Source organism: Pseudophryne corroboree, chromosome 2 (assembly GCF_028390025.1).
Source record: "Pseudophryne corroboree isolate aPseCor3 chromosome 2, aPseCor3.hap2, whole genome shotgun sequence".
NCBI classification, from domain to species: Eukaryota; Metazoa; Chordata; class Amphibia; order Anura; family Myobatrachidae; genus Pseudophryne; species Pseudophryne corroboree.
The window spans coordinates 808500252-808518171 of NC_086445.1; the positions used below are offsets into that span (position 1 = coordinate 808500252).

General features: G+C 45.9%; 1 protein-coding gene across 2 annotated transcripts in view; it reads left to right on the forward strand.

Moving 5' to 3' along the window:
* Positions 1-17920, forward strand: part of F5 (coagulation factor V) — a 303846-nt gene that overhangs the window by 244454 nt on the left and 41472 nt on the right. For both annotated transcript variants that reach the window (XM_063955643.1, XM_063955644.1), the window contains 4 exons: positions 3530-3685; positions 11486-11630; positions 13286-13437; positions 14973-15155. In XM_063955643.1, coding sequence (XP_063811713.1) covers positions 3530-3685; positions 11486-11630; positions 13286-13437; positions 14973-15155 — 636 coding nt within the window. The remainder of the gene's footprint in view (positions 1-3529; positions 3686-11485; positions 11631-13285; positions 13438-14972; positions 15156-17920) is intronic.

The window sequence follows — 17920 nt, forward strand, 5'->3', positions numbered from 1 at the left end:
CTTTGATGGTGTGGCTCTTTAGTCATCCCTCCTAAGGTCCAAAGGTTTCTCCCACTCTGTAATTCAAACCATGCTCATGGCACAGAAGCCTGCCTCAGCCCATATCTATTACCGTGTTTGGCATGCTTACTTCTAGTAGTGTGGTGCAAGAGGCTATGACCCTCTGGTTTTTCGGGTTTTCATGGTACTTGCCTTTCTCCAAGCTGGATTGAACTTTGGACTCCGCCTGGAATCTCTGAAAGTGCACACCTCTTCTCTGTTAGTCTGGTTCCAACAAAGAATCGCTCCACTACCTGATGTTTGCACCTTCCTTCAAGTTGTCCTTCATATATACCCTCCCTTTGTCCCTCCATTGGCACAGTGGGATTTGTCACTGGTTCTCCAGGCTCTACAGGAGCCCCCGTTTGACCTCTGGACTCAGTGGACCTCAAATGGCTGACAGCGAAAACACTATCTTCTGGCTATTGCCTCTTCCCAGAGGATTCGGATTTAGGGGCGCTCTTCTGTTGCTCTCCCTTTCTGATCTTTCATCCAGACAGGGCTCTCCTCCAGACCCAGGCCGGCTACGTCCCCAAGGTAGTGTCCAGATTCCACCTTAACAAAGAAATTGTGGTTCCGTTCTTCCAATCCCCACACCTCTACGGTGGAGGCCTCCTTGGATGTGGTCCATGCTCTTCAGATTTAGGTGGATTGTACTAACTCCATCAGGAAAACTGATTTCCTCTATGGGTTCCACAAGAGGGGCTGGCCAGCTAACAAGCAAACTCTGGCCAGGTGGCTTTGCATGACTATCTCACAGGCTTACTTGCAAGCTGACCTCCATGTACCAGATACAGTCTCTGCACATTCTACTTGCTCTGTGGGTCCTTCGTGGTCAGTCCACCGTGGTGCGTCTGCTGAACAACTGTGCAAAATGGTCACGTGGTCTTCTGTCCACACCTTTCTTCGGTTCTATGCCTTTGATACATTTGCCTCTCTGGATGCTTCCTTAAGACGCCGGATTCTCCTTTCTGCTCTGGAGCATACCCTCCATTAAAATAACTGCTTTGGGATATCCCCAGTGTCTTACCTCTGGAGACTATGGACCCTGAAGAAGAAAATAAGAGTTATGGTAGACTTAGCATAGTTAACTCTTTTTCTTTGAAGATCATAGGATCCGCAGGACGCTCACCCTGACACACCTTACTTCTATGGGTTTCTTCCCGGTGCCCGGTCCTCTCCAAACACCTACACCCCCATTGTGTCATACAACCAATACAAAGAAAGGCCCCTGATGACCCCATTTGAAAAAAAAAGTATATATATATATATATATATATATATATACTGCTCAAACAAATAAAGGGAACACTTAAACAACACAATGTAACTCCAAGTCAATCATACTTCTGTGAAATCAAACTGTCCACTTAGGAAGCAACACTGATTGACAATCAATTTCACATGCTGTTGTGCAAATGGAATAGACAACAGGTGGAAATTATAGGCAATTAGCAAGACACCCCCAATAAAGGAGTTGTTCTGCAGGTGGTGACCACAGACCACTTCTTAGCTCCTATGCTTTCTGGCTGATGTTTTGGTCACTTTTGAAAGCTGGCGGTGCTTTCACTCTAGTGGTAGCATGAGACGGAGTCTACAACCCACACAAGTGGCTCAGGTAGTGCAGCTCATCCAGGATGGTACATCAATGCGAGCTGTGGCAAGAAGGTTTGCTGTGTCTGTCAGCGTAGTGTCCAGAGCATGGAGACAGGCCAGTACATCAGGAGACGTGGAGGAGGCCGTAGGAGGGCAACAACCCAGCAGCAGGACCGCTACCTCCGCCTTTGTGCAATGAGAAACAGGAGGAGCACTGCCAGAGCCCTGCAGAATGACCTCCAGCAAGCCACAAATGTGCATGTGTCTACTCAAACGATCAGAAACAGACCCCATGAGGGTGGTATGAGGGCCCGACGTCCACAGGTGGGGGTTGTGCTTACAGCCCAACACCGTGCAGGACGTTTGGCATTTGCCAAAGAACACCAAAATTGGCAAATTCGCCACTGGCGCCCTGTGCTCTTCACAGATGAAAGCAGGTTCTCACTGAGCACATGTGACAGACGTGACAGAGTCTGGAGACGACATGGAGAACGTTCTGCTGCCTGCAACATCCTCCAGCATGACCGGTTTGGCAGTGTGTCAGTAATGGTGTGGGGTGGCACTTCTTTGGGGGGGCCGCACAGCCCTCCATGTGCTCGCCAGAGGTAGCCTGATTGCCATTAGGTACCGAGATGAGATCCTCAGACCCCTTGTGAGACCATATGCTGGTGCGGTTAGCCCTGGGTTCCTCCTAATGCAAGACAATGCTAGACTTCATGTGGCTGGAGTGTGTCAGCAGTTCCTGCAAGACGAAAGCATTGATGCTATGGACTGGCCCGCCCATTCCCCAGACCTGAATCCAATTGAGCACATCTGGGACATCATGTCTCGCTCCATCCACCAACGCCACGTTGCACCACAGACTGTCCAGGAGTTGGTGGATGCTTTAGTCCAGGTCTGGGAGGAGATCCCTCAGGAGACCATCTGCCACCTCATCAGGAGCATGCCCAGGCGTTGTAGGGAGGTTATACAGGCACGTGGAGGCCACACACACTACTGAGCCTCATTTTGACTTGTTTTAAGGACATTACATCAAAGTTGGATCAGCCTGTAGTGTGTTTTTCCACTTTAATTTTGAGTGCGACTCCAAATCCAGACCTCCATAGGTTAATAAATTTGATTTCCATTGATAATTTTTGTGTGATTTTGTTGTCAGCACATTTAACTATGTAAAGAACAAAGTATTTAATAAGAATATTTCATTCATTCAGATCTAGGATGTGTTGTTCCCTTTATTTTTTTGAGCAGTGTATATATTTATTTATTTATTTCAGGCAGTCTCCCTTCAGGGATAGTTGGCGAGTATGATGCAGGGATATACGTCATTTCTGTCTTTTTATCACCATTTTGGGTTTATTTTGTGTTCCTTTCCTGATAAGTACTTGCCTAAAATATTTTCATTTTCTTGATTACCCACAATCCAGTTGGAAGAAGGTAATCCTTATGGGGAATAAATAACCCTAACAGAAGGAACAGACTGTTCTTCCACCATGAAATTAATCAATATCCAGTGACACCTCCTACTCAGTAGCCTGGCAGCCAATCATTTAATGGTAGTTCTATTTACTTAGGTTCATTTGTGCATCCATGTCATATTACAGAAAAGATTGGTATTAGGCATATAATTGGGATAAGCGGCTGCCAGTTTAGGGGTTTCACATCTGACCCACCATGCATCAATGGAGATTTACATATTAATCCTTCAAACCACTGGATATTACTATTAAATCCCATGGTTTTTAGGCCAAAGCCACCGGCGGTTTGAAACAAGTTTGAATGTGTTCTCCTGTAGATCCCTCTCTCAGCTCTATGCGTTTCCCCTTTACATCTGTCAGCTAACCCACTACGTTACTAATCTGTTATAAAGTAAATTGTTGCTTTGTATATTTTTCAGGTGGATTTGCAAAAACCTTTTTTAATCTCTGGAATAAAAACTCAGGGAGCCAATAAATATTTCAGCCAATACTACATCACAGAGTTTTTCATTTTATATAGTAAAGATAGGAGAAAGTGGACCGCATTTAAAGGCAACAGCACTGCTTTACATAAGGTATGAAATAATAAATATTGAAAAAGATAAAATACACGTTTTTATTATAAAAAGTACTGCAATTAACATGCCATTTAGTAAGGGAAATGTAAATACTGGATATTTTTTCATATATTGTTTAAACCTCGTATTTATCAAAATCTTATTATTAATATTTATTTAAAATTTTATTTATAGTAAATAATTATAGTAAAATCACAGATAAAAAAAAAATGCTTTTAAAATTCATCCATTTCTTGATATAATATTATAGGGGGAATTCAATTATCTGTGGTATATTACCACTAGTGAAAATGGGAGTTAACTTTGGGCTAGCTTGGGATAGCTTAGTTAATGCCTGTTACTTACTGTGTTGATGGGCATTAACATGGGTTAACATAGGGTGACCATATTATCCCATTTACCCGGGACGCTCATGGATTACACAGGTTCTGTGGCTGGCTGAATTAAAGCCTACATTTAATCTGGTTTTAGTCAGCCACAGAACCTGTGTAATCCATGAGCGTCCCAGGTAAAAGGGATAATATGGTCACTCTAGTTAACAGGGATTAACTCATAGAATCTGTAAAAGTTCATCGATTCATGCATTAACGCGGTTGCGGCACCCAATAACCCCCGAGTTATAAGGGATTTTGTTACGACCCGCTGAGGCAGGTGAAAAGAAAACTCAGATGACTGCTGGTTTTGGGGCTAATTGGATACCCCTAGGGTTCAATTAGCCCAATTACCGTGGCTAATTGAATTCCACCCTATGTGGATTATTTACAAAGAGTCAGGTTCTAAAACCCAGTGCTTCAGAAATGTTTCTTAACATACTCCACAGAACATACCTCTCTCTGCACAGATTGTCCTTGACTGGTTTCTCCACCTTCCACTTATGCTTTAAACATACCTCCCAACATGACCCTCTCCAGGAGGGACAGAATGCTCTGCTCCTGGACTTCCCTATTAATTTATGATTGCCAACACCTGTGTTGAAACATCTTTCTTTATTCATTTACCTGTTCAAAACAGGTGCTGGCAATCACAAATTGAGAAAAAAGTCCCGAAGCAGAGCATTGTGTCCCTCCTGGAGAGGGTCATGTTGGGAGGTATGCTTTAAATGTGGAGCACCTCAGGCAGATCTCATGCACTGCCTTTGGTCTTGTCCTCTAACTGTAACTTCTGAGTACAAATACATAATTACTCTGTGGAACATTTAGCTATTTACCTTTAACACCGGAATGTGCACTTTTTGGAATTCTCCCACAAAGCCTTCATATAACTAAGGGCTGCAGGAGGCCGTTGCTCCGTTGCTGGCAGTGAGTACAGCGGCGTGCAAAGCCATTCTACAAATATGTTTACACCCTGACACCCCCTTCCCCCCATGTCCCTCTTTAAGGCTAAGCTATTTTATTTTATCATCTCAGAATGGTGTGTTTGAGGACTACGCTGGAAAGGGAGGTGAAAGTTGTGCAATTCTTTGAAATGTGGGAAGCTACACAGCAACACTATCTACTGCCATTAAATTCCAAATTCATAGGACCCTTTCGAACACAACCTGGTTTATGACCTGTATGGTGGATAACGACCCTCCAATTGATCTAGAACTTCTTCCTTTTCCTATATAGAAAGTTGCGCAGGAAGGGGGGGCAGCAATTTCATTATTAGCTGTTTTTTTCTTTCATTTTAATCCTTGTATTCAATTTTTTATGATGGATAATGAGTCTTAGCAACACATAATTATTGTTTCTCTGACGTCCTAGTGGATGCTGGGGACTCCGTAAGGACCATGGGGAATAGCGGCTCCGCAGGAGACTGGGCACAAAAGTAAAGCTTTAGAACTACCTGGTGTGCACTGGCTCCTCCCCCTATGACCCTCCTCCAAGCCCCAGTTAGATTTTTGTGCCCGAACGAGAAGGGTGCACACTAGGTGGCTCTCCTGAGCTGCTTAGTGAAAAGTTTAGTTTTAGGTTTTTTATGTTCAGTGAGACCTGCTGGCAACAGGCTCACTGCATCGAGGGACTAAGGGGAGAAGAAGCGAACTCACCTGCGTGCAGAGTGGATTGGGCTTCTTAGGCTACTGGACATTAGCTCCAGAGGGACCGATCACAGGCCCAGCCATGGATAGGTTCCAGAGCCGCGCCGCCGGCCCCCTTACAGAGCCAGAAGACTGAAGAGGTCCGGAAAATCGGCGGCAGAAGACGTCCTGTCTTCAACAAGGTAGCGCACAGCACTGCAGCTGTGCGCCATTGCTCTCAGCACACTTCACACTCCGGTCACTGAGGGTGCAGGGCGCTGGGGGGGGGGCGCCCTGAGACGCAATAAAAACACCTTGGATGGCAAAAAATGCATCACATATAGCTCCTGGGCTATATGGATGAATTTAACCCCTGCCAGAATACACAGAAAAACGGGAGATAAGGCCGCCGAGAAGGGGGCGGAGCCTATCTCCTCAGCACACTGGCGCCATTTTCCCTCACAGCTCCGTTGGAGGGAAGCTCCCTGGCTCTCCCCTGCAGTCACTACACTACAGAAAGGGTTAAAAAAGAGAGGGGGGCACTAATTACGCGCAGTATTAAAAATACAGCAGCTATAAGGGGAAAAACACTTATATAAGGTTATCCCTGTATATATATAGCGCTCTGGTGTGTGCTGGCAAACTCTCCCTCTGTCTCCCCAAAGGGCTAGTGGGGTCCTGTCCTCTATCAGAGCATTCCCTGTGTGTGTGCTGTGTGTCGGTACGTTGGTGTCGACATGTATGAGGAGAAAAATGATGTGGAGACGGAGCAGATTGCCTGTAATAGTGATGTCACCCCCTAGGGGGTCGACACCTGAGTGGTGAACTGTTGGAAGGAATTACGTGACAGTGTCAGCTCTGTATAAAAGACAGTGGTTGACATGAGACAGCCGGCTACTCAGCTTGTGCCTGTCCAGATGTCTCATAGGCCGTCAGGGGCACTAAAGCGCCCGTTACCTCAGATGGCAGATATAGACGCCGACACGGATACTGACTCCAGTGTCGACGGTGAAGAGACAAATGTGACTTCCAGTAGGGCCACACGTTACATGATTGAGGCAATGAAAAATGTTTTACACATTTCTGATAATACGAGTACCACCAAAAAGGGGTATTATGTTCGGTGAGGAAAAACTACCTGTAGTTTTCCTGAATCTGAGAAATTAAATGAGGTGTGTGATGATGCGTGGGTTTCCCCCGATAACAACTGATAATTTCTAAAATGTTATTGGCATTATATCCTTTCCCGCCAGAGGTTAGGGTGCGTTGGGAAACACCCCCTAGGGTGGATAAAGCGCTCACACGCTTGTAAGAACAAGGGCTCTACCCTCTCCTGAGATGGCCGCCCTTAAGTATCCTGCTGATAGAAAGCAGGAGGGTATCCTAAAATGTATTTACACACATACTGGTGTTATACTGCGACCAGCAATCGCCTCAGCCTGGATGTGCAGTGCTGGGTTGGCGTGGTCGGATTCCCTGACTGAAAATATTGATACCCTAGATAGGGACAGTATATTATTGCCTATAGAGCATTTAAAAGATGCATTTCTATATATGCGTGATGCACGGCGGAATATTTGCCGACTGGCATCAAGTCTAAGTGCGTTGTCCATTTCTGCCAGTAGAGGGTTATGGACACGACAGTGGTCAGGTGATGCGGATTCCAAACGGCATTTGGAAGAAGGGGAGGAGTTATTTGGGGTCGGTCTTTCAGACCTGGTGGCCACGGCAACAGCTGGGAAATCCACGTTTGTACCCCAGGTCGCCTCTCAACATAAGAAGACGCCGTATTATCAGGCGCAGTCCTTTCGTGGGCAAGCGGGTAAAAGGTTCCTCATTTCTGCCCCGTGACAGAGGGAGAGGAAAAAGGCTGCAGAAATCAGCCAGTTCCCAGGAACAGAAGCCCTCTCCCGCCTCTGCCAAGCCCTCAGTATGACGCTGGGGCTTTACAAGCAGAATCAGGCACGGTGGGGGCCCGTCTCAATGAATTTCAGCGCGCAGTGGGCTCACTCGCAATTAGACCCCTGGATCCTTCAGGTGATCTCAGGGGTACAAATTGGAATTCGAGACGTCTCCCCCTCGCCGTTTCCTAAAGTCGGCTTTACCGATGTCTCCCTCTGACAGGGAGGCAGTTTTGGAAGCCATTCACAAGCTGTATTCCCAGCAGGTGATAATCAAGGTACCCCTCCTGCAACAGGGAACGGGGTATTATTCCACACTGTTGTGGTACCGAAGCCGGACGGCTCGGTGAGACCGATTCTAAATCTAAAATCTTGAACACTTACATACGGAGGTTCAAATTCAAGATTGAGTCACTCAGAGCAGTGATTGCGAACCTGGAAGAAGGGGACTACATGATGTCTCGGGGCATCAAGGATGCTTACCTTCATGTCCCAATTTACCCTTCTCACCAAGGGTACCTCAGGTTTGTGGTACAGAACTGTCACTATCAGTTTCAGACGCTGCCGTATGGATGGTCCACGGCACCCCGGGTCTTTACCAAGGTAATGGCCGAAATGATGATACTCTTTCGAAGGAAGGGAATTTTAGTTATCCCTTACTTGGACGATTCCCTGATAAGGGTAAGATCCAGGGAACAGTTGGAGGTCGGTGTAGCACTATCTCAGGTAGTGTTGCGGCAGCACGATTGGTTTCTCAATATTCCAAAATCGCAGCTGATTCCGACGACTCGTCTTCTGTTCCTAGGATGATCCTGGACACAGTCCAGAAAAAGGTGTTTCTCCCGGAGGAGAAAGTCAGGGAGTTATCCGAGCTAGTCGGGAACCTCCTATAACCGAGCCAAGTCTCAGTACATCAATGAAAGGGTTCTGGGAAAAATGGTGGCTTCCTACGAAGCAATCCCATTCGGCAGATTCCACGCAAGAACTTTCCAGTGGGACCTGCTGGACAAATGGTCCGGGTCGCATCTTCAGATGCATCAGCGGATAACCCTGTCACCAAGCACAAGGGTGTCTCTCCTGTGGTGGTTGCAGAGTGCTCATCTTCTAGAGGGCCGCAGATTCGACATTCAGGACTGGGTCCTGGTGACCACGGATGCCAGCCTGCGAGGCTGGGGAGCAGTCACACAGGGAAGGAATTTCCAGAGCTTATGGTCAAGCCTGTAGACATCACTTCACATAAATATCCTGAAGCTAAGGGCCATTTACAATGCTCTAAGCTCAGCAAGACCTCTGCTTCAAGGTCACCCGGAGTTGATCCATTCGGACAACATCACGGCAGTCACCCACGTAAACAGACAGGGTGACACAAGAAGCAGGAGGGCAAGGCAGAAGCTGCAAGGATTCTTCGCTGGGCGGAAAATCATGTGATAGCACTGTCAGCAGTATTCATTCCGGGAGTGGACAACTGGGAAGCAGACTTCCTCAGCAGACGCGACCCCCACCCGGGAGAGTGGGGACTTCACCCAGAAGTCTTCCACATGTTTATAAAACTCGACAAGTATTGCGCCAGGTCAAGGGACCCTCAGGCAATAGCTGTAGACGCTCTGGTAACACAGTGGGTGTACCAGTCAGTGTGTGTGTTCCCTCCTCTGCCTCTCATACCCAAGGTACTGAGAATTATAAGATGGAGAGGAGTAAGCACTATATTCGTGGCTCCGGATTGGCCAAGAAGGACTTGGTAACCGGAACTTCAAGAGATGCTCACGGAGGATCCTTGGCCTCTACCTCTAAGAAGGGACCTGCTCCAGCAAGGACCCTGTCTGTTCCAAGACTTACCGCGGCTGCGTTTGACGGCATGGCGGTTGAACGCCGGATCCTGTAGGAGAAAGGCATTCCGGATGAAGTCATTCCTATCCTGATCAAAGCCAGGAAAGATATAACCGCAAAACATTATCACCGCATTTGGCGAAAATATGTTGCGTGGTGCGAGGCCAGTAAGGCCCCGACGGAGGAATTTTCAACTAGGTCGATTCCTACATTTCCTGCAAACAGGAGTGTCTATGGGCCTGAAATGGGGGTCCATTAAGGTTCAAATTTCGGCCCTGTCAATTTTCTTCCAAAAAGAACTAGCTTCAGTCCCTGAAGTTCAGACGTTGTGAAAGGGGTACTGTATATACAGCCTCCTTTTGTGCCTCCAGTGGCACCTTGGGATCTAAATGTAGTTTTTGGGTTCCAAAAGTCACATTGGTTTGAACCACTTAAATATGTGGAGTTAAAATATCTCACATGGAAAGTGGTCGTGCTGTTGGCCCTGGCCTGGGCCAGGTGCGTGTCAGAATTGGCGGCTTTATCCTGTAAAAGCCCTCATCTGATTTTCCATTCGGACAGGGCAGAATTGAGGACTTGTCCTCAGTTTCTCCCTAAGGTGGTTTTCAGCGTTTTCACCTGAATCAACCTATTGTGGTGCCTGCGGCTACTAGGGACTTGGAGGACTCCAAGTTGCTAGACGTTGTCAGGGCCCTGGAAATATAGGTTTCCAGGACGGCTGGAGTCAGAAAATCTGACTCGTTGTTTATTCTGTATGCACCCAACAAGCTGGGTGCTCCTGCTTCTAAGCAGACTATTGCTCGTTGGATTTGTAGTACAATTCAGCTTGCACATTCTGTGGCAGGCCTGCCACAGCCAAAATCTGTAAAAGCCCGTTCCACAAGGAAGGTGGGCTCATCTTGGGCGGCTGCCGGAGGGGTCTCGGCTTTACAACTTTGCCGAGCAGCTACTTGGTCAGGAGAAAATACGTTTGTAAAATTCTACAAATTTGATACCCTGGCTGAGGAGGACCTGGAGTTCTCTCATTTGGTGCTGCAGAGTCATCTGCACTCTCCCGCCCGTTTGGGAGCTTTGGTATAATCCCCATGGTCCTTACGGAGTCCCCAGCATCCACTAGGACGTCAGAGAAAATAAGAATTTACTTACCGATAATTCTATTTCTCGTAGTCCGTAGTGGATGCTGGGCGCCCATCCCAAGTGCGGATTGTCTGCAATACTGGTACATAGTTATTGTTACCAAAAAAATCGGGTTATTGCTGTAGTGAGCCATCTTTTCTAGAGGCTCCTCTGTTATCATGCTGTTAACTGGGTTTAGATCACAAGTTATATGGTGTGATTGGTGTGGCTGGTATGAGTCTTACCCGGGATTCAAAATCCTTCCTTATTGTGTACGCTCGTCCGGGCACAGTATCCTAACTGAGGCTTGGAGGAGGGTCATAGGGGGAGGAGCCAGTGCACACCAGGTAGTTCTAAAGCTTTACTTTTGTGCCCAGTCTCCTGCGGAGCCGCTATTCCCCATGGTCCTTACGGAGTCCCCAGCATCCACTACGGACTACGAGAAATAGAATTATCGGTAAGTAAATTCTTATTTTTCTTAATATGTAACTTCCAGATTTTTTTTCTTGTATTTGTGGTACTGTAGACTGTTCATAACTTTACTTACACTGAAAAATGTTTCTTGTTTTACAAGAGGAAGGCAAGGGGGTTGGGGCAGACAGAGAAAATGGGAAAAGAAGGAGCAATGGGAGAGCGGATGGAGAAGGAGACAGTATACCAGGCATGTCCAAACTGCGGCCCTCCAGCTGTTGGGAAACTACATATCCCAGCATGCCCTGACACAGTTTTGCTGTCAGAGAATGCTAAAGCTGTGTCAGGGCATGCTGGGATGTGTAGTTTCTCAACAGCTGGAGGGCCGCAGTTTGGACATGCCTGCAGTACACACATACAGGCCTAAAGGACACCCGGAAACGCTGAGAACATAAATCATATAGTGCATAACATGCTAGTGCGGAGTGGCTCTAATCTTCTACCTAATGCAGTAGCCTTACCATAACCTAATAATATTCTTTACAGCTTTTTACTGCCAATTCTGACTCAAGTAGTATCAAGGAAAACCAGCTTGACCCTCCAATTGCAGCACGGTACATTCGAGTATATCCTACTAAGTACTATAATAAGCCTGCCCTTCGTATGGAGCTGCTTGGATGTGAAATACAAGGTAAAGTCTCTTTTGGTATAAATTGCTTCCTTGGCATTGATACAAGTCAAATGTTGTCAAATTACATACAATATAGAAATGTAAGGAAAGGATCATGTGTTATTTTAATTATATGAGATAAGTGATTGCTTTTATATATATATATATATATATATTAGTGCACCCAACACTTTTTTAAAACAAAAAAAAAAAATGACGGTAAAAATAATATATGTGACAGGGCGGTATTCAATTCTTTTTACCCCTTTCCACGCCCGTTCTGTTTCTGCTGATGGGCTTGGTATCATAATTTCAGCTTGCTACCCCTGGGGGGTAGCGAGGTGACCTAACCCTTTACGCAGCTAAACCTCATTACTATGGGCCCGATATGCGCGATAACGGGGATCACTTTAGAAAGGAGATTGGGTCTGATAGTGATATATCATTTGAATACCGCCCTTAGAATGTACAATAGACTCTGGAATATGAGTTTCCCACTTGTAGAACTGAACGCGAGTCCATTTGCGGAGTGTATTTTGCATGTTTTTGCATGGACAGTCACCAATGGATACTTCGCCACTACAATAGGGTCATTGAGATGGAATTGCAGGTTATGTACAGTTGTGTGAACATGCAATTACTTTGGTTATCTGACAGATCTTTTGTAGCAAGAATAGGGCTGGTTACAAAACACATGGATATGACAGCTGAGAAATCAAGCATACGAATGGGGGCAGTTTGGTTGCAGAGATGGGTACTACCCTACATGCTGGCCAGTATAACCTACATGGATGACTTCTATTTCCAGTGAAAATAAAGCTACTGCCTGGAAAATATGAATTTTAAATTACCAACAATCCTATTTCTGGAATGCTTCATAACCAGGGTCGGACTGGCCCATAGGGGTTCAGAGGAAACCCCTGGTGTGCCCCACTGCCTGAGGGCTCACCCTCTCCTCTAGGGATCAGGATTTAGACTGTGTACCTGAATTATACATTATACATAAATTACATTATACTGCCCAGGACTATGGTGTATTCACTACAGTGCATTGCTGTTATTAATCTGGTAAATTATTATGCATGCACTAGCATTATCTACTGTATTTCTTTGTAAAGGGGCCCACATCATACAGGGGTCGATTAATGAAGCATTGAAAGAGTGGAGAATTGAGCCTGTGGAGAAGTTGCCCATGGCAACCAATCAGCTGCTCCGTACAGTATGCAAATTATAAATGTTACTTCAATGCTGATTGGTTGCCGTGGGCTATTTCTCCACTGGCTCACTTCTCCACCCTTTTCACTGCTTCATGAAGAGACCCCACAATCTGTAATAATTAGCCAAGCCTCTGTGGTGGAAGGCCACACCCCTAAGCATGGACCCCTATCACTACATTCCCGACAGTGGCTCCTTAATGCCCCAGTCTGACACTGTTCATAACTGCACCACAAATCATTAATGTATAGCAAAGGTCTTTAATCTCCTAATAACATCACTCACATACTTATTTACCTTGAGAATAATTAACTTCCCAAATCAGATTTCAGATCCCAGAGACATCCTGACAGTTAAACTTGTCTTCTAAACTTTGATATAATTTTAAATTGGATACAAATAGTGTTTTTAGCCTAGTATATAACATTTCCCATTAATGTAATACAAATTGTTCTTCGCAGGCTGTTCTGCACCACTTGGTATGGAGAATTCTAATATCAAAGATACGCAAATAACAGCTTCTTCATACAAGTCTTCCTGGTACTCATCACCCTGGCTACCATCTTTGGCACGTCTTAATAAAGTTGGCAGTGTTAATGCTTGGCAGGCAAAGGTATTGTAAAACATTAAACATTTGTATAAGGAAGAAAAGCCATAAACATACACTGATGATTGGTTCTGTAAGACATTGGTGGGGTCAGTGTGCTTCCTGGACTTCAATGTGCTGAGTATAGTGAGCTACTGTAATAGAGTCCTTGAACTTCTCAACTCCACCTGTCTTCACTTTGCATATGAATTTCATTTAAAAACATACAGTATACATATGACCTTCTGTGTTTGGACAATGTTAATAATAAAAACTATGGGGGAATTTAATTCTTGATACATTTTCATACAAAAAAAAGGGGCTTTACCATTATTTTTTCCCCGATGATTTTATCAGGCAATTCAATTGCAGCCTGTTTTTTTTTATGCGAAACCACACAGGATCCAGGATAAGTTCCCAGATCCATGTGTTTTCGAGATCGCGCCCATGAAAAACGGCAATTATTAACGACACCTCCGGGCAGGTGAAAAAAAATCCCACTTGGCTAATTGAATGCCCCCTAAATTTTATGTACCATGTAAAACCATGTAGAATACATTTAAATACAAACATCAAAGTTCTAATTGAGTTAAAAGTAGCTGCCTACTGTCAGTTTGCACGAGGGGGTGAGCACTTGTAAATCTTACGTCTGCTCTGGCACATAGCACCTTTGTGTAGACTGAATAGGACACATAGGAGAGATTTATGGAATAGGGAAAAAAGTGAAGAAATGAGCCAGTGGAGAATCTGCCCAAGGAAACTAATCAGCTTCTACCTAGATTTTTATAGAATGTACTTGATTAATACTACCTCAAAGCTGATTGGTTGCCATGGGCAACTTCTCTACTGGCACACTTCACTCTTTTCACAGCTTCATACATTTCACCCACAGTTGCATAAACACCCTCACTGCATTTGGCAAACACTAGCACACCCTTCTCATTCTACCTCTATAACAATCCAACCCTGGTAGCTGCCAGGGTCGAGCCCGGCACCGACCTGGGAAGCCTGCTGTGTAAACGGTGTGACCTGGTTCATCCGAACCAGATCACACTAAAACAGGGACAGACTGGGGTTTCTTTCGTGACGAAAAAGGGGCACACGGACACTGCAAACGGGGGGGTGCTGAGAGTCAGGGGGCGTGGACTCGCGGCACACTCCCCATATGGCTTAGCAATGGGGCACTACGGGTGGCGGCGGTAGGAGACAAACCAGAGAGCCGGAAGCTGCGCTGTGCACGGCCTTCCTGGCTCTCTGTTGACCAGACCAACCCACCAGGCCATCTGCCCTTCTGGCATTTGAACTGCATACGGAGAGCTAGATCACAGGCGCATGGAGTAGATGTCATATCCAAGCACTGGCAGAGGGAAGACCCGACAATAATCCAGGCTGTAGTGTGAGCGGGATTTGAAGTCGCTGTGACACGGCTTGAAACCATACCTAGGTCGAACCCAGGTTTTTGGTGAAAAAGGGGTAAGAGTTACAACAATCAAGTACAGTAGAAAAAATAGTATTAACAAACGAATAGCTTTTTTATACTTGTCTTTATTTCCTTCATATAGTCGAACAACAATCAGCAGTGGTTACAAATTGATTTCCTTGTAAGAAAGAAACTCACTGGAATCACAACACAGGGGGCCAGATATATTACAAGCGAGATGTACGTGGAGTCCTACAGTGTCCAATACAGTGACAATGGGAAGACATGGAAATCATACATGGACGAATCTACCTCAATGGAAAAGGTACATATATTGAGAAGGTTTTTACTTTTTTACTTGTTATGATGTAGTTATACCCCTTTTCCACCAGGGATATGTGGTGAGATAAATGTCTCAGGGGTCACTGGCTAGCACCAGAGCCAGATTTAGACGCAATATATGAACCAAAGAGTACATCTGGGCATTATACACAGGTGCAGCAGTTTATACATCTAGGCATTATACACAGGTGCAGCAGTATATACATGTGGCCATTATACACAGGTTCAGCAGTTTATACATCTAGGCATTATACACAGGTGCAGTAGTATATACATCTGGGCATTATACACAGGTGCAGTAGTATATACATCTGGGCATTATACACAGGTGCAGCAGTATATACATGTGGCCATTATACACAGGTTCAGCAGTTTATACATCTGGGCATTATACACAGGTGCAGTAGTATATACATCTGGGCATTATACACAGGTGCAGCAGTATATACATCTGGGCATTATACACAGGTGCAGCAGTATATACATCTGGGCATTATACACAGGTGCAGTAGTATATACATCTGGGCATCATAAACAGGTGCAGCAGTATATACAGCTGGGCATTATAAACAGGCGCAGCAGTATATACATCTGGGCATTATACACAGGCGCAGCAGTATAAACTACTGAAAATTTGATGAGTTCTGATCAGAGATGTGCAGAAAAGATAAGCAGGAGAGTCAGTGCCTCACCTGCCATAGACTTTTTACTCCAGACCTTTGGCTATATAAAAATGATTAGAATAATGCAAATAAGACATTTAAAAAAATTCTTTGTATTTCTCTGACGTCCTAAGTGGATGCTGGGGACTCCGTAAGGACCATGGGGAATAGCGGCTCCGCAGGAGACAGGGCACAAAAGTAAAAGCTTTAGGATCAGGTGGTGTGCACTGGCTCCTCCCCCTATGACCCTCCTCCAAGCCTCAGTTAGGTTTTTGTGCCCGGCCGAGAAGGGTGCAATCTAGGTGGCTCTCCTAAAGAGCTGCTTAGAGTAAAAGAGAAGAGGTCCAGAAATCGGCGGCTGAAGACTTCCCAGTCTTCTTAAGGTAGCGCACAGCACTGCAGCTGTGCGCCATTGCTCTCAGCACACTTCACACCAACGGTCACTGAGGGTGCAGGGCGCTGGGGGGGGCGCCCTGGGCAGCAATGAAAGTACCTATGCTGGCTAAATATACATCACATATAGCCTCTGGGGCTATATGGATGTATTTAACCCCTGCCAGGTTGTCAGAAAAACGGGAGAAGAAGCCCACCGAAAAGGGGGCGGGGCCTATTCTCCTCAGCACACAGCGCCATTTTCCCTCACAGAACTGCTGGTGGGAAGGCTTCCAGGCTCTCCCCTGCACTGCACTACAGAAACAGGGTTAAAACAGAGAGGGGGGGGCATTTTTGTGGCGATATTATTACATATTAAGATGCTATAAGGGAAAACACTTATATAAGGTTGTCCCTGTAAAATTATAGCGTTTTGGTGTGTGCTGGCAAACTCTCCCTCTGTCTCCCCAAAGGGCTAGTGGGGTCCTGTCCTCTATCAGAGCATTCCCTGTGTGTGTGCTGTGTGTCGGTACGTGTGTGTCGACATGTATGAGGACGATGTTGGTGAGGAGGCGGAGCAAATTGCCTGTAATGGTGATGTCACTCTCTAGGGAGTCGACACCGGAATGGATGGCTTATTTAGGGAATTACGTGATAATGTCAACACGCTGCAAGGTCGGTTGACGACATGAGACGGCCGGCAAACCAATTAGTACCTGTCCAGGCGTCTCAAACACCGTCAGGGGCTTTAAAGCGCCCATTACCTCAGTCGGTCGACACAGACACAGACACGGACACTGACTCCAGTGTCGACGGTGAAGAAACAAACGTATTTTCCATTAGGGCCACACGTTACATGTTAAGGGCAATGAAGGAGGTGTTACATATTTCTGATACTACAAGTACCACAAAAAAGGGTATTATGTGGGGTGTGAAAAAACTACCTGTAGTTTTTCCTGAATCAGATAAATTAAATGAAGTGTGTGATGATGCGTGGGTTTCCCCCGATAGAAAATTATTGGCGTTATACCCTTTTCCGCCAGAAGTTAGGGCGCGTTGGGAAACACCCCCTAGGGTGGATAAGGCGCTCACACGCTTATCAAAACAAGTGGCGTTACCGTCTCCAGATACGGCCGCCCTCAAGGAGCCAGCTAATAGGAGGCTGGAAAATATCCTAAAAAGTATATACACACATACTGGTGTTATACTGCGACCAGCGATCGCCTCAGCCTGGATGTGCAGCGCTGGGGTGGCTTGGTCGGATTCCCTGACTGAAAATATTGATACCCTTGACAGGGACAGTATTTTATTGACTATAGAGCATTTAAAGGATGCATTACTATATATGAGAGATGCACAGAGGGATATTTGCACTCTTGCATCAAGAGTAAATGCGATGTCCATGTCTGCCAGAAGATGTTTATGGACACGACAGTGGTCAGGTGATGCAGATTCCAAACGGCACATGGAAGTATTGCCGTATAAAGAAAAAGACACCGTCTTTCAGCCTCAGTCCTTTCGTCCCCATAAGGGCAAGTGGGCAAAAGGCCAGTCATATCTGCCCAGGGGTAGAGGAAAGGGAAGAAGACTGCAGCAGGCAGCCCCTTCCCAGGAACAGAAGCCCTCCACCGCTTCTGCCAAGTCCTCAGCATGACGCTGGGGCCGTACAAGCGGACTCAAAGGCGGTGGGGGGTCGTCTCAAGAGTTTCAGCGT